This window comes from Nicotiana sylvestris, chromosome 12, assembly GCF_000393655.2.
Source record: "Nicotiana sylvestris chromosome 12, ASM39365v2, whole genome shotgun sequence".
NCBI classification, from domain to species: Eukaryota; Viridiplantae; Streptophyta; class Magnoliopsida; order Solanales; family Solanaceae; genus Nicotiana; species Nicotiana sylvestris.
In genome coordinates, this window is record NC_091068.1 from 33,225,840 (window position 1) to 33,253,672 (window position 27,833).

Below are 27,833 nucleotides of genomic sequence, written 5' to 3' on the forward strand. Positions count from 1 at the left end.
TTGATATCATGGAACCACGGCTCGCCGTCGAGTTCCTCTTCTATCACATTACAGTAAGCATGCTGATCATGGACCTGAATCTGCAACGGGTCAACATAAGCCTTATCTAGATGATGCAACATCGATGCCAAAGTAGCCAAAGCGTCGGCAACCTCATTATGAATCCTTGGAATGTGCCTGAACTCTATAGCCTAAAACCGCTGACAAAGCTCATGCAGACATTTCCGGTACGGTATAAGTTTTAAATCCCGTGTTTCCCATTCTCCTTAAATTTGGTGTACCAGTAGGTCTGAGTCACCCATGACCAAGACTTCCCGTACACCCACATCTACAGCTAATCTCAATCCCAATATACATGCCTCATATTCTGCCATGTTGTTCGTACAGTAGAAATGAAGTCGAGCTGTAACAGGGTAATGCTGACCTGTTTCAGAAATAAGTACCGCTCCTATTCCCACGCCTTTCATATTTGCAGCCCCATCAAAGAAAAGTTTCCATCCCGGCTTCTCAGCTTGTTCCAATTCATCAATGTGCATCACCTCTTCATCAGGGAAATAAGTTTTCAAAGGTTCGTAATCTTCATCGGCGGGGTTCTCAGCCAAATGATCAGCTAATGCCTATGCTTTCATCGCAGTACGTGTCACATAGATAATGTCAAACTCTGTAAGCAGGATCTTCCACCTTGCAAGCCTCCCTGTGGGCATAGGCTTCTGAAAGATATATTTCAACGGGTCCAAGCGAGATATGAGGTAAGTAGTGTAGGATGACAAATAATGTTTCAACTTCTGTTCCACCCAAGTTAGGGCGCAACATGTCCTCTCCAGATGAGTATACTTAACCTCGTAAGATGTGAACTTCTTGCTGAGATGGTAGATAGCCTGCTCCTTTTTGCCCGTAACATCATGCTGCCCCAGTACACAGTCGAATGAATTATCCAAAACCGTCAGATATAGAATCAAAGACCTCCCTGGTTCTAGCGGGACCAACAAGGGTGGGTTCGACAAATACCCCTTTATCTTATCAAAAGCCTCTTGACATTCATCAGTCCAGTTGACTGCAGCATCTTTCTTTAACAGCTTGAAAATCGGCTCACAAGTTGTCGTGAGCTGAGCAATGAACCTACTGATATAATTCAATCTTCCTAACAAACTCATCACCTCAGTTTTGTTTCTTGGAGGTGGCAATTCCTGAATAGCTTTGATCTTTGACGAGTCTAATTCAATACCCCGCCGGCTGACTATAAACCCCAACAACTTCCCAGATGGCACCCCGAAAGCGCACTTTGCAGGATTGAGCTTAAGATTGTACCTGCGAAGCCTTTGAAAGAACTTCCTCAAATCCCTGACATGGTCAAACTGCTGTCTAGACTTCACGATCACATCATCCACGTATACCTCGATTTCCTTGTGTATCATATCATGTAATATTGTTGTCATTGCCCTCATATAAGTTGCCCCAGCATTTTTCAAACTAAACGGCATGACCCGATAACAGTACGTTCCCCACGGGTTAAAATATAACCCGCATAACAATCCACAAAAGAACCAATCTCATACTTGGCACAATTATCTATCAAAATATGGATGTTAGGCAATGTGAAATTATCCTTTGGGCTTGCCTTGTTGAGATCTCGATAGTCAACACACATCCTGGTCTTGCCATCTTTCTTCGGCACAGGCACAACATTGGCTAACCAAGTGGGATACCGAGTGACCCAAATGACTTTTGCATCGAACTGCTTGGTAACCTCTTCTTTAATCTTTACACTCATCTCTGTTTTGAACTTTCTTAGTTTCTGTTTGACAGGAAGGAATGCCGGGTCAGTGGGCAATTTGTGAACCACCAAATCAGTGCTTAGACCTGGCATATCATCATACGACCATGCAAAAACATATGTGTACTCATGCAATACTTTAATTATCTCCTCCTTGAGTTGTGGCTCCAGATGAACACTTACTTTAGTTTCCCGCATATTATCTTGGTCCCCTAGATTAACTGCTTCTGTGTCATTTAGGTTAGGTTTGGGTTTTTCTTGAAAGTGACTTAATTCTTTACTAATTTCCTCATAAGCCGCGTCGTCGTTACAATCCACCCCATCATCACACTCGATTTCTTGTATTATTATTTCTGAGCTAGATTGGCTTTTTAAACTGGGCCAAAGATTCCTCATGCATGTCATATCATTGATATCAGCATAAAAAAATTGTACAAAAAGAAAAGAAAAAATGGAAACAAAATTAGGAATGAAGAAAGAAGAAAATTGCATTTCATTGAATGTAAAGATAACAGGGTTTTAACTCATCCAAACGGACGGAACATAGCAACTGAATTACAAACCCTGGAATAATCCAGGTGACAAAAGGAAAACAAAACCCACTACCACGACTCCCTCTGAATTGGAAGAGGAGTAGCTTCCCAATTGTTGATGTTAGCATGTGGTCCGATGTACTGTATATCTGCTTTGCTTGACCCTTCCCCGGCCTCAACCATGTTCACTTCAGCAAATACCCTCTCGAACACCTTATCCAAGTTCCCCTCTGGACCAATCAGTGGACCCGACACCTTTGCCAATGACTGATTCTTGCCACCCGGCCTGACAAAGGACCTAGACAAGCGTGGAATCGGTTTGGGAAGAACCCAAGCTTTCTTTTTCAATTTACGAGCCCTTCTAACATCTGTCGTTGTTGGTTTGAACCCCAGTTCGAAGGTGTCCAGATTTTTGGGCAGAGAAACAGGTTGAACAATGCCCTAACGCTCAGCCCCCAGACCTTTTCCTGGCACGAACTCATTACTCAGCATTTCTGATACTACCATGACGGTCGCAGCTGCCACCCTGGGACATGGAATGCTTTTACCCTCGGGCACTCTGTTCACCGGGACCGCGTCGAAGACCTGATAAACCCATGGTCCCTTATCATCTTCAATTTCTATAAAGGGCACAATGGCATCATTCATGGCGCATGTGGGATCTTCCCCATATAACACAATTTCTTGTCTGTCCCACTCGAACTTGACCATTTGGTGCAGTGTGGAAGGCACTGCTTTGGCCGCGTGGATCCATGGTCGACCCAACAAAAGATTGTAGGACACTGCAGCATCCAACACCTGAAATTCCATAGTGAACTCGACTGGGCCAATAGTCAATTCGAGTATAATATCCCCCACTGTGTTTGTTCCCCCTCCGTCGAACCCTCGAACACAAATACTATTTTTGCGGATTCTATCATCATCAATCTTCAACTTGTTCAATGTGGACAACGTACAAATATTAGCACTTGACCCGTTATCGATCAACACCCGAGTAACCATTGAATCTTCACACTTTACCGTCAAGTAGAGAGCTTTATTGTGTTCTGTGCCTTCCACAGGCAATTCATCATCAGAAAATGTTACCCTGTTTACCTCAAAGATTTTTTTGGCAATTGTCTCCAGATGGTTCACTGAAATTTTGTCGGGCACATGAGCTTCATTCAATATCTTCATCAAAGCTCGGCAATGCTCATCAGAATGGATCAATAATGACAACAACGAGATCTGGGCCGGTGTTTTTCTCAATTGTTCAACAATGGAATAATCTTGCACTTTCATCTTTTATAGAAATTCCTCTGCCTCTTCTTCCGTCACAGCATTCTTGACTAGCACGGATTGTCCTTAGCGCCCCTAGCCTTTCTCAACTCTTCGGGAGCAAAACAACGTCCCGACCGAGTTAATCCTTGTGCTTCACTACTCTCTTCCCCAATTTCCTTTCCTTTGTACGTCACCACTACCTTGTCATATTTCCACGGCACGGCTTTGCTATCATCCATGGGTAATTGGACTACCGGCTTTATGACAACTGGTTCTATGTAGGCCCCTTTAACAACAACTACGGGTGCAGATGATGACCCTGGTACCACTAACTTGACTGGCTCTGGCTTCTTTGCAGCAACAAATGGTTCTTTTCCCATTACCAACACTGGCTTATCTTTTATCGCTTTTAGCTGAACCTCTGGCCTCGTGCTAACGGTCTTTTCTTTGACCTTGGTTCCGTAGAACGGATCATCATGACCGTCTGCGAGGGTTTTTTAGGCTCTGTCCCCTTATGTATCAGTTCGATCATATTGGCTTCATAATGCGCTGGTAATGGGTTTTTATTGATGTTTGGAGCCTCTGGAGCCTGTACTTCAATACGGCGATTATCAATGAGTTCTTGTACCGCGTTTTTCAATTTCCAACATTTTTCGGTATCATGCCCCAGCATCCCTGAGCAATACTCGCAGCTAACAGAATGGTCCAGGTTTCTGGGAAGGGGTTTTGGTGCTTTGGACTCAATTGGAGTCAACATTCCCAACTGTTTCAAAATATGGAAGAGAGTGGTGTAAGATTCTCTCAGTGGAGTAAATGTTTTTCTGTTTGGGGCCTTCTCACTTCTAAAATCTTGGTTTGGGCGGAAGCCAGTTCCTGGTCTGTTTGTCTTGGGGGTGGATAGGTGTTTTGTGGGTGTGGATGTGTGTTGTGGAGCGTCGGTGCACGCCATTGCGAGTGCACTGGAGGCTGAGTGTATGCCTGGGCGTGGTGGATAGAAAAGTGTGGTTCTGGTGGTGGATAGTAATGTTGTGGTGGGCCATATGGGGTATATTGGTAATTTGGGTGGTGGGGTCTGGGTTGGTTGTAGTAGGGTGGAGGGTTATTGGGCATGGACCAAGTACTAGTTTCAACTGTAGCAACTTCTTCCTTCTTCTTCTTTCCAAGCACACCACCAGTACCGCTTTGGATGCCTTGGGTGGTTGCTTTCAATGCCGAGTAGCTCAAGATCTTGTTAGACTTCAATCCCTCTTCAATCATGGCTCCCATCTTTACCACTTCATTAAACGACTTTCCGACAGATGTCACTAGATGACCAAAATAGGTAGGCTCTAATGTTTGCAAGAAGTAATCTACCATCTCACTCTCCCTCATCGGAGGATCAACCCTTGCTGCTTGTTCCCTACAGCGGAAACCAAACTCTCTAAAACTTTCCCCGGGCTTCTTTTCCAGCTTCAACAATGACAGACGATCGGGGACTATCTCAAGGTTATACTGAAAATAGCCAATGAATGCTTGTTCCAAATCATCCCATGTATACCATCGGCCGGGGTCCTGTCTCGTGTACCATTCCAGTGCGGACCTGCTCAGACTTTGACCAAAATAGGCTATCAGCAATTCATCCTTCCCCCCAGCTCCTCTTATTTTACTGCAACAACCCTGGAGGTGGGCCACTGGGTCGCCATGTCCCTCATACAAATCAAACTTGGGCATTTTGAAACCTGCGGGCAACTGGACATCGGGGAAAGGGCACAAATCTTTGTATGCAATGCTGACTTGGTTGCCTAAACCATGCATGTTCCTGAAGGATTGCTCCAGGCTTTTGACTTTACGAATCACTTCCTCCTATTCTGCATTCTTAACCGGTTTCTCAGGTTCTCTCGGGATTTCAAAATGGGGAGTATAGGTATATGGCTCAGGCGTTTTAAAAGTGGGCTCAGGAGGGTAAATTTGAGTGTCGTGAGCTTGGAATAGCGGCTTACTGGATGATCTATGTAATGGGGCTGGGGGAGGTGCCACAAAGACTGGAACCATGGGTGGGGGAGGGTTCTGTTTGGGTGGTGGAGCTGGAGGAGCATATGAAGTAGTACCATAGCCCTGGGTGTGATAGGGGAAGGCTGAAGATGCGTGGGGAGTGGTGGGCTCCTGAGCCTGAGCCAGAGGTGGGATGTAAGATGGATTAGCGGGGTATAGTGGTGTCGGATGTCCCTGAGACCATGCCCGATGCATTTCGTCCATTTGCGCCTTTAGTTTTCTCATCTCTTCTTTCATAGCACCCACATCTGTTACCTCAACTTCATTTGAAGGGTCCACGATGCTGACTTCCGAGTCCTGTCCTGTCATGTTTACTTTATCTTTCGACCGGGTGTTGTACGGGTGAGTTGCCAGAACTGCCAATCAACTAACCACCTGTCTAGAATCACACATTTAGACAACCACTTTGTTAGTGATTAAGTCTTAACAGATTTGACAACCGCACGTTGGCATGAATGCACTTATACAGTTAATCATTTCTATTATGCGTTTGCTCGATTGCATGCGTCATCCCGGCATTTCGTTCCTTGTTTCTTTTTACCTTTCTTTCAAATTTCATCACCTTATCCCTCTCTTGTTCTCTTTTCTTTCTTCTATTTCTTTCTCTTTTGTGTTCCCGCTCATTTCTTGCTTTCTCTTTTTCTTGGTTTTTTCTCTCTTTTTTTCTTATGATTACGGTCGAATCCTATGGAGATTGTCAACGTATCGTGACCCCGCACGAATCATATCAAGCGTAGTTCGTGAAAATAAATGCAAAAATAAAGGGTGGAAATACGAATTTTTTTTTTTTTTTGAAATTTTCAATTTTCATTACTAAAACAAGCTATTACAAACTAAACACTTTTCGGAATGAAACTAACAGACACAAATTAAAAGCAAACACAGACTCTAAGACTGCAAACATATATGACCTAAAAAGACAACGGACAGACAAAAGACAGACTCAAAAGGTAGAAATCTACAAACACGAATTATGCATACTCTAGTGCTTCAAACTTAGGTGTCTGCGGGGCGTCGTTCGGCCTCGCCGCGGACCTAGGATCCAAATCCCTTTCAAGCTGCTCTAATTCATTCATGGTTCGCTTCACATAGATCATTACTGCTGAGACAAAAGTAGTATAGGTCATGTCTTCACAAACCCGGCATCTCCTGAAAATGGCATGAGCAATGGCTCTAATCCTGTCTTTTGTTTGCTTCTTTTCTATAAGCAAGCGTCTTATCTGATCGCTGCACGTCTTTAAAGCTCGAGAGTCCTGCAGGTGTTGATCTTGCAACTGCTGCACTTCTACCTCCATTTGGGCCAACAAGTCGTAACAATGTCCACTTTCAATTCCAAAATCTCTAGCCTGCCCAACCGCTTTACCCTCAAGGGCAACCACTTTTCTCTTTAAATTGGCAACAATTTTCTCATGGTCCCTTTTCAACTGATTTAAGTACTGGCGACGCTCCTCTGTTCTTGTAGCCCACTGTGTTTTGAGCTCTGCCATGATATTCCCAGATTTTTCTAACTCATCCCGACATTCCCCGACTTCATTTTCCAGCCTTTTTATCAATTGCTCATCTGATCGGCTCCTTGGTTGCTTATCGACGGTTATTCTTAATTGCCGTATTTGGGCCCTAAGCACCTCGTTTTCTCGAGCCAGTCTGTTCTTCTCACTTTGACCCGCGGCAACCTATGCACTGTTCTCGAATTTCAGACTCTCAACTTGCTGCTTCAGCTTGCCAATCTCAACTCGATAGCCTTCTTCCTTTGCTAACCAGTCCCACTGCTCTTGGGACGACTCGGCAAAATCTTCGAGATGAGGTCTTTTAGCCGGTCTCCCGCATGCCACGTCACCTTTGAACCAATCATGATACCCTGGGGCAACTTCCCCTTTAGCCCTATCTGACACACAAGTGTTCGCCATCAAATGTTGACACTCACTCCAGATTTGGCGAACTTCTTCTTCGGGGAACCGACCGTCAGGACTAATTTCGACCACTTGGGTACTTAGATCTTCATCTCTCGGTACTACTTGATACCTCCCGAGTTGCCTCAGAACCCGATATGGCGCATAGGGCTGGATGCTTTTGAGTCCCATTAATAGAAAATGCGGCCTGGTCGCTGGCATATATATGACTTCTTCGACAGGCAACCATCCGAGCACCCACTGTATCTGGCTGGCAGTGAGGGTCTGAAATAATGATGTCCAAGCCGTAACTCCTTCAGGTAGACTAGCCCCTTTTATTCTTCTGTAAAATTCTCCTATACAAGTTTTCTCAAACGAACCATAACTCAAGAGCTGAGAGCGATGGCATAAATGCTCAGTCATCCACATTTGTAACAACAAGTTACATCCCTCAAAAAATTTGCCCCCAGCTTTGCAAGCAGTGAGAGCCCGGAAGATGTCAGCCACGATCATAGGTGCTAAAGTGCTTTTTCCCATGGATTGCAAGGTACTGACGACCCCAGCTACTTTCAAATCAATATTTCCATCTTTCCTTGGGAATACTATGAGGCCCAAAAAGGCTATCATAAAAGCCAACCGTCTATGTTCCTCCCATTTTTGTCGGTTACTTCTACTGCATAGCTTAAAGTCTGGATTATTGAACCCGCCCACGTGGTCATATCTATTATATATGAAGCGGAAACTGCAGAAACCCTTTGCAAAATCTGGATGGTGAACTGTTCGGGGTATTTTCAAGGAATCCAAAAACCGGTGTACGGTAACGGCCCTGGGAGCAATTAAGTATTTGAACCTCAACGGAGCTTGATCACTTCCGATGTACCCTGCTATTTCTTCCAATGTCGAGGTGAGCTCAAAGTCCGAGAAATGAAATACATTATGTGCCGTATCCCAATAAGCGACCAATGCCCTGATAATATCCCCCCGAGGCTGAATGTCTAATAAATCCGGGAGATCTTTCAAATACTTTTTCACTTCGTCTTGCCCTTCTTTGCCTAAATCATTCCACCATAATCGCAACTCAAAAGGGATTTTGGTCATTATTGAAAAGGGTTCATTTAGCATCGTGCTCATCCTGCACATTTATTAAGGCGTTTAAGCAAAAGAAAAACTGTTATTCGACTCAAAAAAACTATCTATATTTTCGACTCAAAATAAAATTACCTATATATTTTCAGATTTTAAAAATGAAGAACTCGATTCTCAAACGCGGCCTTTCAGCACTTCGGGAACAAAGATTTTAAGGCTGCGAAAGTCAACCGGTCAAAAATCAAAAATTGACCAAGATGGCCGTTTTGCAAAGTCAGCCTTCCAGCGTTCCTTTTGGGGACATTCGGCTATTTATGACAAGACAGCCCTACTTGACTTATTTACAACTCTTTACTTGTTTTTTTTTCAAATTAAGATAAAAGACCCGGTATTGAAACACGGCCTTTCAACGCCTCGAGGACGAAAACTTAAGGCTGCGAGGGTCAAAAAATAAAAACATGACCAAAGGTGGCTATTTGTGCAAGGTCAGCCTTCCGGCGTTCCGTTTGGGAACATTTGGCTATTTTTGACAAAACGGCATCACCCAACTTATTTACGACGAAAATAAAAATTTTGACATTTTTTTGGCTATTTTTGCAAAGGAAAGGTTGGACCCGATGAGAGTTGCCTACGTATCCCACACCCTGTGAGAATCAAACCGGCGTAGTTCGGGCAAATTAACCGAACTATTTTTTGAAAACAAGACTCTTTTCTTTTTCATTTTCCATGGCACGACAAACTATTTTTCCTTTTCTATTTTGAAAACAAGACAAAATAATGACTTTTTTTTTCTTTTTCATTTTCAACAAACACTAAACAACCTATTTTTCCAAAAAAAAACAAAGACTTTTTTTTTCCTTTTCTTTTCAACAAATAATAAAATAATCTAATTTCCCAAACTAAAACAAAGACCCGTGTTTTTTTGCTTTTTTTTAGTAACACAAACTATTTAAAACTAAAACAATTTTTCATTTTCTCAAAATTCCGGCAGAGTTTCGGCAGTATTTGGGCAAAAAATAAGCAATTAGCTCTCTACACTGTTATTTCTCTCTTTTTCTCTTTTTCTCAATTTTTCGATATTCAAAAGCCGGTCAGCATGCAAGTCTGAAGCAAATAGATGCAGAAAACAAGTAGGATGCATCAGGATGGTCTTTTTCATTTCAGGTTGCTAGTCCTAGACGGGCCCAACCCCTGTGTTGAGCCCCCTAAGTCAAATGCAACATGATGCAAATAATCGTTCCTACTAGGGATCCGGCATGAAGTCACGTTATTCTATGTTCAAAACCTGGGTCGGTGTTCTAGACTGTGTACCCGAGCGGACGAATCGAGTCGAGGAGGGGGCAACTTTCCGGGAATCAAAAGGCCATCCGGCTTAGTAACTTGTCCGGTCTCTTTATTATTTCAAGGTATGACACTAACAGAATAGGGAGTCTCAACCAGTAAGCACATCCCCGGAGGTGAAGAGAAAAGGGTGTCGACACAGTTTATATACAGTTCAGATAATATCAAAGCGGTAACATTTAGCACATTCAGCACAAAACATGTAGGAAAATCATATACAACCAAATACAACAATTTATCTAAGCTCGAATTCTAAACCCCGAACCAGAGATTCTGGGTTCGTTCCCCAACAGTGTCGCTAGAGCTGTCACACCTCTTTTTACTACACCCTGCAAGGGCGCGTAAACGAGTTTTTCCAATTAAAGGACAATCGGAACGAGATTTAATTATTAATTATTTAGAGTCGCCACTTGGGATATTAATGGTGTCCCAAGTCATCGGTTGAATCCCGAACCGAGGAAATTTATGACTCTGTTACAGTCTGCGAACCAGAAATCCGAGTAAGGAATTCTGTTAACCTGGGAGAAGGTGTTAGGCATTCCCGGGTTCCGTGGTTCTAGCACGGTCGCTTAACTGCTGCATTTGATTTTATCTGACTATAATACATACTAGCTTATGTGCCTTTTATTCGTAAACCGCTTTTTATCATTGTTTATTCTAAAAGAATTGTGACGTCGTGAAAACGCGTTTCGAACCACGTCGCAATCAATGCACCCGTGGTTGTCGACACATTTCGACTTCGTCGAGATTTGGATTTGGGCCGCATCAATGCGCACCCGAATGTAAGAAAGTAATTTAATTAAATCGTGCCTAAAGATTCTAACGTATTATTATTTTGGGGAAGGCCGTGAAATTCACTAAACAGCCCTCCCAAATTTTAATTATTTTAATAACCAATCGTTGAGGACCCCGCAATTTATTTATTTATTTGGCGAGACTCATCTCATTTTATTTTAAAGGCAAACTTAGAAGCAACTATATTTTTCTACTTATTTGTCTCGAAGAATCCTCATTAGTTAAGGCTATGACTTTCAAGCCCGAGTTCAAACATCAAATAAAAATACGGAGAAAATTGGTCTTGAGCCCAGAGGGCCCAAATCATATAACGCATATGCTGTGAGCTCAAACTCCCGCAGCTACAGGCATTGGGCCTGATGCTGTCCCAAAATTCGAACCCAACGATAGATATCTGTGAAGTCCAGGGATCGAGTCCTCGGGGCGCCATTCTGTTTAACTAGTTGCTTCAAGCTATTAATGCACCCAGGCCCAATTCAAGTCATCACTCGACTGCGACAGACCTGGGCTGCCTAATAACGTATCCAGGCCCAAATGGAAACCAGCAGCCCAGTGGACGTAGAGGGCAACTCAAGCAACTGTGATGCCAAAGTCTGGGATCAAATCCCAACCTGAATGACTACAACAACTGGCTATGAAGCCAACGTCGAACTCAAATCATAGCCACGAAGGGGCGTGATGGGAAAATGTTACTCAAACTAGAAGACTAATTAATAATTATGATCACAATTACTAACAGCTGATATGAATATTGCCATTCCAATTCAGGGATTCAACTTCTACTGTTATTCAACCAAATTAAACAATATTAATGATTGTCCAGTTCATATACTCAAGATGAAATTTCCAGGTAATGCAATAGCTTGACACATTTCCCAATTACACCTACTTGAAACACAAACTAAGCTAACAATCTACTAAACCGAGATTCTATGCAATAGGGTTTTTGGCCGAAAACTCTTAGATTTGAAATTCGAGCTGCTTCACCGAGATTCGAAGGAAGATGGTCATGGATTTGGGTTGAGGGAAGTCCGGAGATGGTGTGGTGTGATTTTGGGCCAGTTTGGACAAAGTAAAGACTTGGCCGGAAAATTTAAAATCAATATTCGACGGCCTTGGTTGTGATTCGAGGGAAACCAACGGTAGGGTTGGAAAGGGGAGTTCATGGGGAATCTGTGGTGTAAATTTGGGCATCATTGGATGACGGTGCCGCCACCGGTGATCTAGGGGTTTCAGGGCGGCGCGGCTAGGGTTTGAGAGGGGTGAGGAAGATGATGAGAGATGGGGTAGGGGGACGTTTCGGACAGTTATATAGGGGGATCCTAGGATGATCTCGTCCGTTGGATTAAAAATCAATGGCTGAGATCGAACCCTAAAACGACGTCGTTTGGAGTTTAAAGAATTGGACCGGGTGGGAACGGGTTATGGGTTGATGGGGCGTGACTTGGGTCGGATTGGGAATTAAAGGATTTGGGCTGGCCTCTTTCATTGTTTTCATTTCTTTTATTTGACTTATTTTCCTTTTCTTTTTCCTTGTTTTGTATTTATTTCATTTTTTCATTTTATATATTTTTCTGATTTTTATCAAAAATGCTGAAATAAAAACTCATAATCAAATTACATTAAAAATATATTTCTTAATTAATTCCTTAAAAAATGCAAACTAATACAAATTTAAACTAAAAATGCAAAACGGACGATTTTGTTATTTTCTTTATATTTCGTTCTAAAACAAATTAATCTCATAATTAATACCAAACTATGAAATTAAATCCTAAATGCAAATGAATATTTTTGTGTTTTTTCATATGAATTATAATGCACAGATAAAATTCAACAATTAACCGAAAATAACACAAAAATGCACAAAATTTCCAAATAATGAAAGAAAAATCATTTTGTTTGAATTTTGGGAATAATTCATATATAGGGCAAAAATCACGTGCTCACACATGTTTTAGCCCGAAGGGCATTACGTTGTAACAATAAGTTCCAAATTTAGTAATAAACGAAGTCTTCTCCTGGTCCTCCGGGTTCATCTGAATCTGATTGTACCCGGAGTAGGCGTCGAGAAAAGTTAAGATCTCGTGGCCAGCCGTGGCATCGATCTTACGATCGATGTTGGGTAGTGGGAAAGAATCTTTCGGGCATGCTTTGTTTAAATCCTTGCAATCTACACACATTCTAAGTTTATTTCCCTTTTTAGGAACTACAACTACGTTAGCTAACAATTCGGGGTATTTTACCTCCCGAATAGACCCTATTTAAGACGTTTGGTTACCTCGTCCTTTATGAATGCATGCTTTACCTCAGACTGAGGCCTCCTTTTTTGCTTCACCAGTTTGAACCTGGTGTCGAGGCTAAGCCGGTGCGTAGTTATTTCTGGTGGAATCCCTATCATATCTAAATGAGACCAAGCAAAGCAATCCATATTATCAATAAGAAATTAAATGAGTTTTTTCCTGAGTTCAGGGGTTAATCTCGTTCCCAGGTATACCTTTCTTTTGGGAATGTATTCGATCTGTATGACCTGCTCTAGTTCCTCGATTGTTGACTTAGTTGCATCAGACTCTTCGGGAACGATGAAAGTTCGAGGAGTAAGGAAATCCTCATCTTCGTCTTCGATTACCTATTGTTCCGATTCTATCGAGGCTGGAGGCGATGATTGTTATTTGTCTGCTTACTTATCTTTGGTGTTCGACTTTCCCGAGGTCGAAGGCTTTGGTATCAGTGTCACTTCATCGACTGCAAACATCTCCTTTAAAGCTTGTTGCTCTCCGTAGACCATTTTTACTCCATCCTCCGTAAGGAACTTCATAATCTGATGAAGAGTTGAAGGTATTGCCCTCATGTTGTGTATCCACGGTCTCCCGAGGAGTACGTTATACCTCATGTCACCTTCGATGACTTGGAACTTTGTATCTTATATGGTCTTGGCTACGTTTACTGGTAGGATAATCTCCCCCTTTGTTGTTTCGCTTGCCAAGTTGAAGCCATTTAGGACCCGGGATGCAGGTACGATCTGATCTTGCAGGCCAAGCTGTTCTACGACCCTCGATCTGATTATGTTTGTTGAGCTACCTGGATCCATTAAAACACGTTTAACATGAATTTTATTTATAAGGATAGAAATTACTAGGGCGTCGTTGTGTGGCTGAAATATGCCTTCTACTTCTTCATCATAGAACGATAAGGCATCCTAGAGTACATAGCTCCGAGTCCATTTTTCTCTGGTGATTGATACCTTGGTGCGTTTGAATACAGGTCTTTGTGGGACATCGACACCGCCAACAATCATGTGGATTACGTGTTGTGGTTTGTCTTGTTAATTTTTCCTTGCATCTCTTCTCCTGAAGTGATTCTTAGCTCGATCAACTTAGAAATTCTAGAAATTTTTCCTTGCTACCTCCTTTCTTAGCTGCCTGCAATCTTCGGTTTTATGACCATGTGTTCCATGATACTTGCACATCAAGTTTGGGTTCCTTTGAGAAGGATCGGTTTATATGGGCCTGGGCCACCTGGTGTCTTTGATTCTTCTAATAGCTGACACGATCCCCGATGCATCTACGCTGAAATTATACTCTGACAATTGAGGTGCCTCTGTGGGGTCGGTATGCTTCTCGAACCCACTCTTACTCATGAGTCCCCGAGAGCTTTGACCTCGATCGTTTCTTCGATCATTTCGAGGAGCGTTTCGACCTGATCCATTGTTCCTATGATCGACATAAGGCTGATATCGCTCCTTGTTTGACCTCGATTCCTTGTATGTGTCCCTCAGGGGCTTAGCTGCCAACTTGTTAGGATGAACTGAACCCGAGGGGGATCCCAACTGGTCGTCCTCGACCTTGATTTTTGATTGGTAACGATTGTGCACATCTAACCATGTCACAGCTGGATATTCGATCAAGTTCTGCTTTAAATGTCGAGATGCAATCGAACTCCATTCGTTCAAACCCTGCATAAAGTCCTGTACTGCCCAGTCATCGGAGACCGCCGGTAATTCCATTCTTTCCATCTGAAATATGGACATGAACTCCCTTAACATCTCGTCATACCTTTTGTTTTATCTTGAAGACATCCGATTTCCTCGTAGCCACCTTTATGACCCCGGTGTGGGCTTTCACGAAGGCGTCTGCTAACATAGCAAACGAATCAATAGAATTAGGAGGCAAGTTATGGTACCAAATCATGGCTCCTTTTGACAATGTCTCCCCAAACTTTTTCAACAATACTGATTCGATATCATCATCATTTAAGTCATTTCCTTTGATTCCACAAGTGTATGAAGTAATATGCTTGTTAGGGTCGGTTGTCCCGTTATATTTGGTTATATCGGGCATGCTAAATTTTTTGGGAATGGGCATCGGAGCTGTGCTCTGAGGGAATGGTTTTTGTATGAACTTTTTGGCATCTAATTCTTTCAAAACTAGAGGTGCCCCCGGTATTTAGTCAACACGGGAGTTATAAGTCTCCACCTTTTTGTCCTTGTCCTCAATCTTCCTTTCCCAAGACTCGATCCTCTTGGTGAGCTTTTCGAGCATCCTCATAATGATGGGGTCAGTCCCCGAGTCACTTGCGTTCGACCTCTCTGGCGCTGGTTCAGCATGTCGAGTGTTTTCATGTTCAACTACACTCAGAGTCTTACTCTGACTTTGAAGTTGAGCGATGGCGATCTGCTGTGCTTGCAACATCTCGAATATCACTTGGAGGTTGATTCTCCCATCTCCCACTCCTTGCGTTCCTTGGCCACAGATCAGGCTTCCCTGCGTATATTCCCTCTGGAGTCTGTGCCTAAATCCGCGTTTAGAGCAATGTGTGAACTAACATTAACTGGTTCCATATTTGGCACTTCCCCTATGTTTATTGGTGGTACACCGACCCCTGCATTGATGTTTTCTCCAAGACCTTCGTTGTTATGAAGAGATACGTTTTGTGAGCTAGACATGTTTCAGACTGAGAATCAAAAATTCTTGACAAGAAAAAGTGTAAAAACAACGTGTGTAATGAGAATCAGTAAAGAAATAATCACTATTATCTTTAGCCCCATGGTGGGCGCCAAACTGTTTACCTCGAAAATACGAGTAACAATTAAATTTAATTAGTGGTTTTAAAGATATGTGATTTAGTTCGGTACCAATTAATAATCAAGAAATATGAAGTAGAAATGAAAGAAATAAGTGAATCAAACCAATGTTACTCAGCAGTAGTGACCTCGAGCTTCGTGACCTCAAGATGAACTAAGAGCAATAAAGTAAGAACAATAAATGTACATGACAATTATGATGAATAGTAAGAGAGAAAAGTAGGATTGTATATTCTTGCCAAACGATTAGATGATGTTACAAATGATTGGGGTCCCTTTATATAATAGAGAAACTCTAAATAAGGTACATTTTTATTTACAGTAAAGAATCTTACTAGTACAATTGTCTAACCATCTAGTACAGAATCGTACAATCATATTCCGAGATTCGCGCCATGATCTTGGGGATGCGGTAGGAATCTAGCTCATTCTGTTACAAGCTCATAGCGGCATTATTTCGGGGTCAAGCATATTCGGCTTCGATGTCCATTGTATTCTGATCCTCGGGCATTACATCCTATCTTCGAGCTAGGATCTGATCCATCGGGCTCGAACTCGACCTTGTCTGAACTCGGGCTTAAGACGAACCTTCAAGCCTATAAATCTGAAGCATATGATTTTGACCGTATACACCCTTATTTCCACCCCTTGCGTATTGAGTTTTCCATTTAAATAATCATAAGATTGTAAATGACAGCCTGATTCTGAAGATCAAGCAAAAGGTAAAAGATGTGCTAGGCTCAAAGAATGTATAACATTGCAAGTAATTAGAAATTTCAAGGATTTCATTAATAAACAAATTTCAAGGAGCATCTTTCCTCTCTTTTTCTTTTTTAATAAGTTCAAGGAGAATCTTTTTTTCAAAATACCTTCCTCATTAATTAATTTGTACTTCCTTCTCAAAAAAGAAAATTTAAGAACTCTCTAAAAAGAATAGCCTAATTGTACTTTTACATATCAACAAGAAGAAAGTAGTTATTGTGTTAAGGATTTTTGGCTAAGCTATTTGCCCTTTCTTACTGAATTTATCTCATTATTTCCTGGTAAAATAGAGGTACTACTGTTGAAGAGTTGGCAGAAAAATATCCTGATATGATTATAATTTATAAGGAGTTGCTTTTGTCGAACTTCCACCTTCCGGCGATCTTATTTTCATGATATTTGAAGTTGTCCATATATATTTTCAAGGTTTTGAGTTACTGTTCTTTGCAAATAATGAGATATATGTATAAGAATATTCCTTTTTTTAAAAAATATGAAATAAAATCCAGATGAAATGTATCCATAGTAACTGCAGTTAATTAACACAATACGTGTGTATCGATGAGTCGGATCCAATGTTTCTATTACAAACAAAGAATAAATAGGGTCTATTTCTTAAGACGAAGCAAATTCAGGGTCATACGTTTACGTACATTACAGTGAGCACAAATGTTAGAAAAATCTGATTCAATTATCACATGCATGTAAAAAGCGTATAATATTGGAAAACATGCTAGTCATTAATTATGTTAATCCAAAGACGACCCTCAAAATAGCAATGATATTGCTTCCATGAAATCTAAACACCATTTTCGTGTAGGTACTACACAACAAGTTCCAAATACTCAAAAAATCAGACATTTTAACTAACAATCAGAAGTTGAAGTATGACATAAGCAAATGACAGAATGAAATGGCGTAATTACGGAAATATCACTGGCAAAGCTGTTCGACTGCAGTAACAATCTGGGGAGGTTGGACAACAGTCCAGTTCTCTAACGTCCCAGCATACGGAGTTGGCACATCCTGTGATGACAGACATACAATTGGGGCATCTAAATAGTCATGGAAGTTCTCAGTTATAGCGGCCGTCAAGCTGGCACCAATACCTCCTGTCCGCATGCATTCCTCGACGATGACCACACGGTGAGTCTTCTTCACTGAATTTCCGATGGTGTGAAGGTCAAATGGTTTCAATGACCTGATATCAATGACCTCGGGATCATAACCCTTGTCGACAAGCGTCTTCGCAGCCTGCATCACGTGATACCTCATCCTGGAATAAGTTAAAATGGTAACATCCTCCCCGGGTCGTACCATCTCTGCTTCTTCAAGGTTCAACACATACTCTTCATCTGGAATTCTTTCCTTGAGGTTGTAGAGCAAAACATGCTCAAACAGAATCACAGGGTTATCGCTCCTAATAGCTGCCTTCATCAACCCCTTGGCATTGTAAGGGGTTGAGCAGGCAACCATTTGGATTCCAGGAATTGACTGGAAATATGACTCGAGGCGCTGAGAGTGCTCTGCTCCGAGCTGTCGACCGACTCCACCAGGACCTCGGATGACGACTGGTATCTTAAACTGGCCACCAGATGTGTAGTGAAGCATACCACAGTTGTTAGATATCTGGTTGAAGGCTAGAAGAAGAAACCCCATGTTCATTCCTTCAATAACTGGACGCAGGCCAGTCATTGCAGCTCCAATACCCATACCAGTGAAAGAGTTCTCAGCAATGGGAGTGTCGAGAACCCTGAGATCACCATATTTTGGGGCAAGGCCTTTAGTCACCTTGTACGAACCTCCATAATGACCGACATCTTCACCCATTACACATACAGTAGGATCTCTGTCCATCTCTTCTTCAAGACCTTCACGGAGGGCCTCAAAGAGCAATAGTTCATGCCTAAAGATTGTACATTCAATCACATAAGTGGTGTGGTCAAGCAACAAGAAAGCCAGATAAAGTAAGTGAGCAATTGGGCAGTAATTGATATAGTTCACACCAATCACATAAGAGGTGTGATCTTTTGAATAAGTCCAAAGACCAAAAATTTTGAAGTCAAATCTCAAAATTGAATAGGAAAAATCAGTTTCTTCTAAGCGAAGACATTGATATGATGATTCAATAGCAACACTGGTATTTACCAGGTATAGTTTGAAAATTATCCACTATATACAGATGTACTTGCATGAGCTGGAAAAACTATAGTAGTGTTACTTATAAAACTTTGGAAAAGAGGGGTAGTGCATAGACTTAGGGGCATTATTATAGGCATTACAACGGTGACACCAAACCATTTTGAGTTTATTCTGTAAAACAGAGATCACATTTTTGCTAAGAGTATTCGTAGAAATTCATAGAGAGGGAGGAAGAAGGATATATTCATCGACATATATCATAGAGTGCAAAAAAGTTGGTTCTTTTATTTATTTTTATTTTTTTTGAAAAAAGTTGTTTGACGAGTGCTAGACAAAGAATTCCTTATTCAATATATGAATGTCCGTTATACTCATTGACCTAGAAATGACCAAGAAAAAAAACATATAATAATATGCCAAACCAAAAGTTTTCTGGCGAATGCTAAACTTTTTAACTCATTTTTCTCTTTTGTTACAAATGCATCATAAATAGAGTTCACAAATATTCCTTAGTGGATTAAAAAAAAACTATAGCTATAAAGGAAAGAAAGGAATATACCTCATATGCAAAAGCAGCTCTATGTTGGGGTTATAGGTAAGTGAAAAATTACAATAATAACATTAATAGCTTACTTTTAAGAAAATTTTTAAAATACCGAGGTTGGCAAACTCTATTTAAAAAAAAAAAAAAAAAAAACTGGCATTCCTTGTTCATCATTCCAAAACTTAGTACATTGGTTTGAGGGTTATGTTTATAGTCCACAAACACCCTTTTCTAACATGAAAGATAGCATGAGAAGAGCAAACTCTTTTAGCAAGGACCGCAAGGAATCCATATAATGTTGAAGGGAATTTTTCTAGCAATAACAAATAGGAGATGGTGAGATCTCAAGAGAGAGAGAGAGTCACAGTTCTTCTCTTCTTTTTGTTTGTGAGTCGCATGACAGGTTCAAGCAGCAAAATGGTGCGCAAGGCAGAATGCATTCCAAGACGACAGTACAGTTGTACACTTTTGGTAGCTTTTTGGTGTATGTGAAATTAATTAAATGATATGGACACAATCTAAGATTTAATCAGTTCCTTACAAGCTTAAACTAGGAATTGATCTTTCATATAGCTGTATGGTTTCAGCAACAATCAACATCTTAGGGTTTTTTTGTCTTGTTTGGATAAGCCAACATCTTAGAGTTGTTTTCCCATCAATAAAATACATGTGATGGCCAAAAAAGAAATTCAAAATTTTGGAGCAAATAAAAGATAAAAAGGTGAAAGTACCACAAGAAAGAAAAGTGAGAATACACACAATTTATAGCTTTAGGGATCGTTCGGTTCACTTACTAGTTATGCAGGAATTACAATTCAGGGGCTGTTTATGCGGTGACTAATATGAAGGATTGTTATACATGAATTACTTACTTTAAAAGGACGTTTTTGTCTTTAAACAGTTTAATCCTTCCATTGCTAATACACGTATTCTTATTCCACATTCTATCCCGCATGTTAACTCGAGTTTTATTTAATACCGCCAACCAAATACTGTTATGCGGCAATTATTCTTTTCTTATGCGACCAAACTATTAATTATCATATGCAGAATGTATATCCTATGTGGAATTCTATGTTAGGATTAATTGCTCCAATACCACAACCAAATGACCCTTAATAACTCCCTGTTTTTTCAGAAAAGTCCACGCGAGACTTGTTTGGCTAAAAGAAAAGATTCGCTAAAATTGTATCCTTTTTCTCTCTATGTACACATACTTTTGGATGGAAACTACACATACTTTTGGATGGAAACAATGGTTGGGCTTCTAATCGCTACATAGTCCCTTCCTGTCTCTCTTTTCTAATTTTTCCTGACTAATATCCCTCGTAGTAATCTAAACACAACCATATCACTCCCACCATCCCTCTCCTTCCTTTTGTTTCCTGTCCGGAACAAAGAGGAGAATTAGACATGTTCATCGTAGGATGAACCGGCATCATCTGAAGTTAAACAGCAACATTTTTTTTTTTTTTGTGTTTCCTTTTAACAACTCCATCAAGATTAGTAGCTCCACCAAAAAAAACAATCCTACCAGGCAAGCTCCTATTTAAGCCAAGATTGTCAAACATTGCCCCAGTCAGCAATGATAAATAACTAATCTGATCTGCTAAAAAGCCACCCCTAGGACATGAATTTTCATAAAACAAGTGGTGATTAGAGCCCTAGAAGACAAGTATTAGGAGAGACAAGTGAAAACTAAAAGAAAGCGATTTAAACTGTAACGACTGTGCATGTAAAACTCAAAGGAGAAGTATATATACCCCGGCTTGGATGAAGTAGAAGCAGCAGCAGTATCTTCTTTTGCCTGTAAAAGAATTACACACAACACCAAAATCAAAGTCCAAAAACAATAACATTTACTCTCTCTGGCCCATTTTATGTGATATATTTGACTGGGCGTGTAGAGTTTAAGATAGATAGAAAGACCGACTTTTGAAACTTGTGGTCTAAAAGAAGCCAGACATTTTGTGGCTACAAATCATATCATTAATCGTAAAATGATAAAATGAAAAGTTTAAAGTCAATTCAAATTTTACAAATATGTCAATTCTTTTGGAAAGACTAACAAGGAAAGAGAGTCACACAAATTGGAACGGTCATAGAGTAAAAATGAAAGAGCGTCACATAAATTGGGACAGAGGGAGTACTAATTATGCACATTTTTGCTAGTAAACAATTACATTCATACATAAACACACACAATCATATCATAATGAGAGAGTGAAGAATACTAACAGCAACTGCATTATTAATTATTTGTTCAGCTCTTCCCCCACCACCACGTCGGTTTAAACCATAACTCAAACGCCCATCAGATCTAACCACACAAAACCTTCCTTTCCTCTCTGCACCAACAAACACAAACACATGCATCAAAACAAAACCATAAACCTCACAAATTTGACACAAAAGATTCAAACTTTGGATACTAAACAAGGTCCAAATGGAGACAAACCCAAGAATCATAAAAATTGAACCAAACATACACAATCAATTAAGACATAAATTTAAGCAAAACTAACAAAACCCAAATAAGGAAAATAGCTAAATGATTCATAAAATGCAACGAACCTGAAAAGGATGTGCGAGAATTGGCGAAAAGTGACTTGTTGGAATCCAAAGAATTGGCTGAGGAAAGTGCAGTAGCAGCGCCAATTCCTTGTATAATAGCAGCCATTTAGAATAAAAATCCGTTCTTGATTCAAACAAAACAAAGGAGTATCAGATTGAGAATTCAAATGCCACCTATAACTATATATATGAATTAAGAAGGGGGCGGAGATAGCAAAGTGTTTGATATGCTGGATTGGGCGATTTAATTGAAGGAAGATGAGAAAATACTATTAGAGGGAAAAAAGAAGAGTGAAGACAGTTTGCGCTTCGTTCACATCGCCTGATTGTGTACTTGCTTATTCACTGTAATTTGATGCTTCTGTTCATAGATAGTAGACGCGTGTCCATATAAAAGGTAAAATTGGCAATTCGCTGGAACTAGTTGGTGGGCCTACCCTGACGACCAGCTCGTTACTTGTTTGACATGAATGAAGTACTAAAAGATCGAATTACATATTTTTCGGTATGACCTAATTATAAAGGGGTACAAATAGCACTAAATATTGTCAAATGTATGTAAAAGTTAATATATCGTAAAAGGCAAAATTATCTCGATATGAGATAGGTTAGAAATTTCTCAATGCTATCGATGGCGACTTAGGTTCAGTATATTGGGGCTTACGCCTTTTGCTTCGTGCGCACATTGGCTTGTCTAACGTGTAATACCAACAACCTAATTTTTATAAAGTACTATAGTTTAGATAAAAAAATATAATGTGCTTGTTGAGAGTCAAACTCAAAGACCTCTACTAACTAAGCAAATTCTCTAACTAACTAAGCTAAAAGAGTTTGATGTTTTCTTGTTTCAGTTCAAAACAATTAATCTCTTGTTTCACAAGATTTGCTATAAAGTTCAAATATAGCTACAAATGGTAAATTTATTGAAAGGATAACTACAAATGATAATTATAGTGTAAATGTTTGTTGTGTAGCGTAACTTATCTTTCACATATTTTACATTTATGGATGGACGCTCAAACATCCTATAATATATTCTTGTTAGACATTCTTTGATCTATTTGATTATGTATATGATATCCTGTTAGAATACACTAGTATTCGTACTCGCGCATTACGCGAAAAATATTAAATATAATTTTTCATTAAAAAATATTATTTTAAAAATACGATAGACAATAAGGAGCATGCAAATACTATTATTGTATGAATATGTAAATGCACTGTCAATATACATATGGAATAGGGAATTGCATCACAAAGCCTTATAGCAACCATAGTGAGTCTCTGTAGTTTACTCTTTTCACACAGGTCTCTCGGTCTCTAAGTATGGTAATATGAGTCAATGGCAAGTCACCCCACTGTCATAATGTACTTTGATTTTGTTTTTTCATAAGAATCGCCTTCTTCATTCAATTGCTCAACTGCTCTCTGAATCATCTGTAAAGAGAGCAAGAATATTAATAATAGTTGTTAAGCATTTTATGAATTTTTCAGCACACTTGTAAGGAAGAAACTTTGTGTTATAGTTCTATTGTACAAATATAAACTATCAGAATAAAAATGTTTATCCTACATTTATATTCACATGCTCATAAATAGTCCTAATAAAATTTGAATTTTTAAAAAAGCTATGCATTGTTCTTTTAAAATGCAAAAATTTTCTAAAATCAACCTATCTCCTCTTTAAAAACTGAAGCAATCGGAGTATCAATATCTCTACCAAAAACAGAAATATCATAAAGTGAAACAAAAATAGAACCAAGAAAATGCTCCATTAAGGGTTGCCCTAGGATCACAAGCAAAAATCTGGATAATAATGGAAAAATTATAATGTCCATATGTTGTTAACATTGTTTAGACAAATACATCACACATACACCACTTGCAAATTTTTTTAACCATTATTAAAATATATCATTATGTTATTTCGTATGAGTACTCTAGCTAATAGTTCATACCATTTTCTTCAGAAAGTTAGCATAAATTATTCAGTATTATAGTAATTTAGCATATTTCAAATGTGAGAAATGAGAAGTAATGATATAAAGGTGTGACAAATAGCAAAGCTTCTTCAGGAACAATTCAACTGCGTAAGAAATAAGAAGTAATATCAATGTAATTTGTACTCGCACAAATTGATGTACAACTATAACTATTGAGGAATATGAGAAGATTGTACCATAAAAGTAGAAGCAAACTTTACCAAATGATGGAGGAGACCAAGTGTGTGTTCTGCCACCATATGTAATAGTTAAAATAGCACGGAGATATTATTGACTGTTTCCATGGACCGGCACAAGCAAACAGAAATAAATGTTCAAACACAATCAAATTGTAGCTACAAAGTAATTGTATTTTAATTTATTAGTTATTTATAATAGAACATATATATCACAGGCTATTAAGTCTTTGAAAACGTACGACAGTCTATGAATCTATGTCACATTGTTATGATATTATTTCTTAAGTCGATTCCCCCATCAACTAACAATTCCATCAATCAAGCAAGTAAAGCTACAAATGTCAGCACCAATCATTAAGTATTGCAATAATATTTTCAAAACTTACTAAAAATAATTTTATTAAAAAATTAAATTTTCACATTATTGCAGTAATCTTTTTATGTCAAGATTAACAACAAAAAATTACTTCATAAGGTCTGAAAATATGTTATAATCTTAGTACAAAATCAACAGTACCAAAATAGTTAATTTGAAGTTAATAAAAATTACTCAACAGATATGAACCTCATTGCGGCTTGTATCGTGATTTCTTTCATCCATTAAACCTCTGAAAATGAAAAATATTGGTATTCACAAATCACTTGCCTTCATAGGATTGATCTTCATTTTGGGGCTAGCAGACGTAACTATCTCATCATGAGTAGATGATTTGTACGTAAGAACCTTCATATTAGTAGCCTTACTAAAGAAAATTTCGAGAACATTGAATACCACCTTTGTTGATCATTCTTAAAGGTGAAGCAAAGACTCAAGCGATTACCTCGTTACAGAAAAACCACCAATCACTAGAAAATTAACTCATTATAAAAAAATGGGTAAATTACGGAGGTTCATTTGTGGAGCTTATAACTAACCTCCGCAATGTGCATACTTTTGTAGCAATGAATTAGCCCCACAAAATTATATAATTTACAGGGGTCTAAAACCTCCGCAAAATTATACAATAATAGCGGGTAATATATTCCACACTCCCTCCATTTTTTTCCCAATCTTTTCAGAAATTCCGCCTTTCCCAATTTTACTCTGATTTTTACTCTTCTTCCGCCTTCCTCTTACAATTTACGGGGCTCTCTTCTTTCTGCTTGCCTTCTTCTTCCATGAATCCCTAACTCATTGTCCAAATCATCAAATTCATCTTCTTCATCATCCCCTTCAACTCGCCGTAGTAGTCAACGGAATCTGGAACGACGAGAATGAGTTGGAGTTTCAGTCTCCAGCAATAGCATAGCTTCTTCTTCTCATAGTAATTTCTTTTGGAGTTTCAAAGTAATTTTTTTTGGGGTCTTAAGAATATAATTTGCCCAAAACCCTCCGCTTCACTCCAGTCTCAGCAAAAACATCGAGAAGTAGAGAAGCTAGAAATCCCTAATTTGTTCATCCTAGTACAAGGTAAGTGTATTCCATTTTTATTTACTATTTCTTCGTTTTCTAAGGTAGATTTCAGTTTAGATTCGTTAGGGTTTTGGGAGCTTCTCTACTTTCTGAATTTGAGGATTACATTCCTGCTCTTAGCCAAAAAAATAGATAAATTAAGGTTCATATGTCTATCAGTATTATTTGCATTTGCATTTCTATTTGCTTAAAGATTCCTTTAATAAATTCATAAGTCGAATTATTAAATTAAATGTCGTTTTCCCCCAAAATCTGGAATATAAAATATATTTCTAGTTTCAAGTATTCCATCTTTTAGTGTTAAGTGGGCTTATGATATGCTAACATATATAATAATTAAAATCTGTTATAAAATATAATAAAATGTAGAATAAATGGAATCAATAACTAGTTTTAGAGGGAAAAACGAATAAAACAAAGGGCAGATAACTATGTAAAATAAATGTGCTAATTTGTGAAGTGGGAATTATCGATTTTCTTATTTATTTTATTCTCACATGGCATGTTAATTTTTTTTCCTGTGCATCGTATCTTCGCTAGTGAAATTTTACTGGGTATGTTGTTGTTGCATCAACAATGTCCTTTTACCTACTTCACCAAACATGTTTCGGGCTTAAGATGTCGGCGAAAAGGAAAGGAAAGAAAATCAGAGGGATATCTGGGAGAGAATGACTGGTTAGATATGCAAGAAATTTAGGATATTCTTTGTACTATAGTAATTACAAAAAGGGTACTAGGGTAAAGTTGTAAATGTGTATGTGATTGGGTGAGGAAGAGTAATACAAATATTCCCATTTATAAATACAGATACAAGATTCAATTGAATACTTTGGCATTGGATACTTTTTATCATCTGCAATTCCATGATATGGATATAGATATGGAACTTGATATTTCAAGTAAAATCAAGTTGTAACTCTATAGAAGTGCGAGCGAAAGAAAATGGAAGCATTCAAATAAAAAATAATACGATATCAAAAAAAGATGATGCACCAGCAATATAGTTTTTACTGCCAGAAAGCGCAAAGCTGTTAAAAGCACAATGATAGAAAATCAAAATTGAGTTCAAAAAAATATCTGTATGAATTTACAGAGAGTCTTAACCAAATTTTTTGTATGTAATATAGTTGAAGAAGTCCTCTCTCCAACGGCATAAGTGGATCATGGTTTCGACGTGCCTGCAGCGAGATGTATTATTTTTTAGTCAAGATGCATAAAGCTTAAAATTATAATGACAAAATTTCAAACTGAGATCAAAAGATTATTTGTATAAATATTCAAAGATTGTTACCTATTTTTTTTATATATATATCATAGCTCCAGAAGTTCTAACTCCAATGGCACAAGCAAATGATAGTTTTGACGTGTCTGTAGAAAGATATGATTTTATTAACGAACACGTATAGATGTGAAAATCAGAGTACCAATATTTCAAAAATAAATTCAAAAGTATATCTTTATAAATATACAAAGAATGTAGATCTATTTTTTGTATATGTTTTAGTTCTAGAAGTGCTCTTTTTAACGGCATAAGTGAATCATGGTTTTGAGGTGTCTACAGAGAGATATAACTTTTTTAGTCAAGACACTATTTCCAGAAAATTTCATCATTCATGAGTAGAATTTTTGATGCAGTTAAGTTGTTACCTTCTAAAAGAAATGTGGTCAGAAATTAACCATCAGGAAGCTAAAGGGGGGATTATAGACTGTAAAGCAATAGAAACAAAAACAAAGGCTTGTCTTGCGTGTCTGCGTAAGGTTTCACTTTCCAACACAGCCCTCTCCTCCTGGATAGGCATTATCCAAAAAGAAACATGAGCAGAATATGAGAAAAGCTCATTCTTACTTATAATCTTTTTTTGCTGGAATAAAAAATATAAATATTTCAACTTTCTGATGTGGTTTACCTGTCTCCTTGAGTTCTCTAGTTGTTGTATCAAAAATTATTCCTAGAATGTAAAATATTATAGCTCAGATTTCAAGATTCAACAAAACAAATATATTCTGGAAAAATTTGACTACATCTTGTGGCACTAATAACTGAATAATCAAAGCAATCATCACACCTTCATATCCTTTATGGCTAATAGTCCTTCATTTAGTTGATGTTCAAGCAGTCGTAGTTCATTCAAACCCAAACCATTAAGGTCCTTGCCTAATAACCGCCTGAAATAACAGTCAATCACATATGTAAATTTAAACCATGTTCAAGTCCTAAATATCTTTAATCAATGATTTGCATAATTAACAGAGCCATACAATTGTTTTATGTTGAGCCTTGAGAGTTCGTCTTTAAGACTGTCCACCTCTTTTTGTTCCTGCTTCTACACGTGTGTCTGTAGCTGCGCCTGTGGTTGTGGCTGATGGTTGTCCTTGTTAAA

The 27,833-nt window shown here is 38.9% G+C and overlaps 1 protein-coding gene and 1 long non-coding RNA gene across 2 annotated transcripts; one reads left to right on the plus strand and one right to left on the minus strand.

Moving 5' to 3' along the window:
* Nucleotides 1-17,273: 17,273 nt before the first annotated feature.
* Nucleotides 17,274-22,064, minus strand: LOC104211755 (pyruvate dehydrogenase E1 component subunit beta-3, chloroplastic-like). Its single transcript, XM_009760857.2, has 4 exons — nt 21,815-22,064; nt 21,479-21,588; nt 21,004-21,047; nt 17,274-18,460 (listed from the first exon to the last, which is right to left on the minus strand). The coding sequence occupies exons 1-4, from the start codon at nt 21,918-21,920 to the stop codon at nt 17,488-17,490; spliced, it is 1,233 nt and encodes a 410-aa protein (XP_009759159.1). The 5' UTR covers nt 21,921-22,064; the 3' UTR covers nt 17,274-17,487.
* Nucleotides 22,065-24,955: 2,891 nt separating this feature from the next.
* Nucleotides 24,956-26,277, plus strand: LOC104211753 (uncharacterized). The gene is made up of 2 exons (XR_011404560.1): nt 24,956-25,449; nt 25,993-26,277. It is a non-coding gene; the product is annotated as an uncharacterized lncRNA (long non-coding RNA).
* The last annotated feature ends 1,556 nt before the right edge of the window (nt 26,278-27,833 follow it).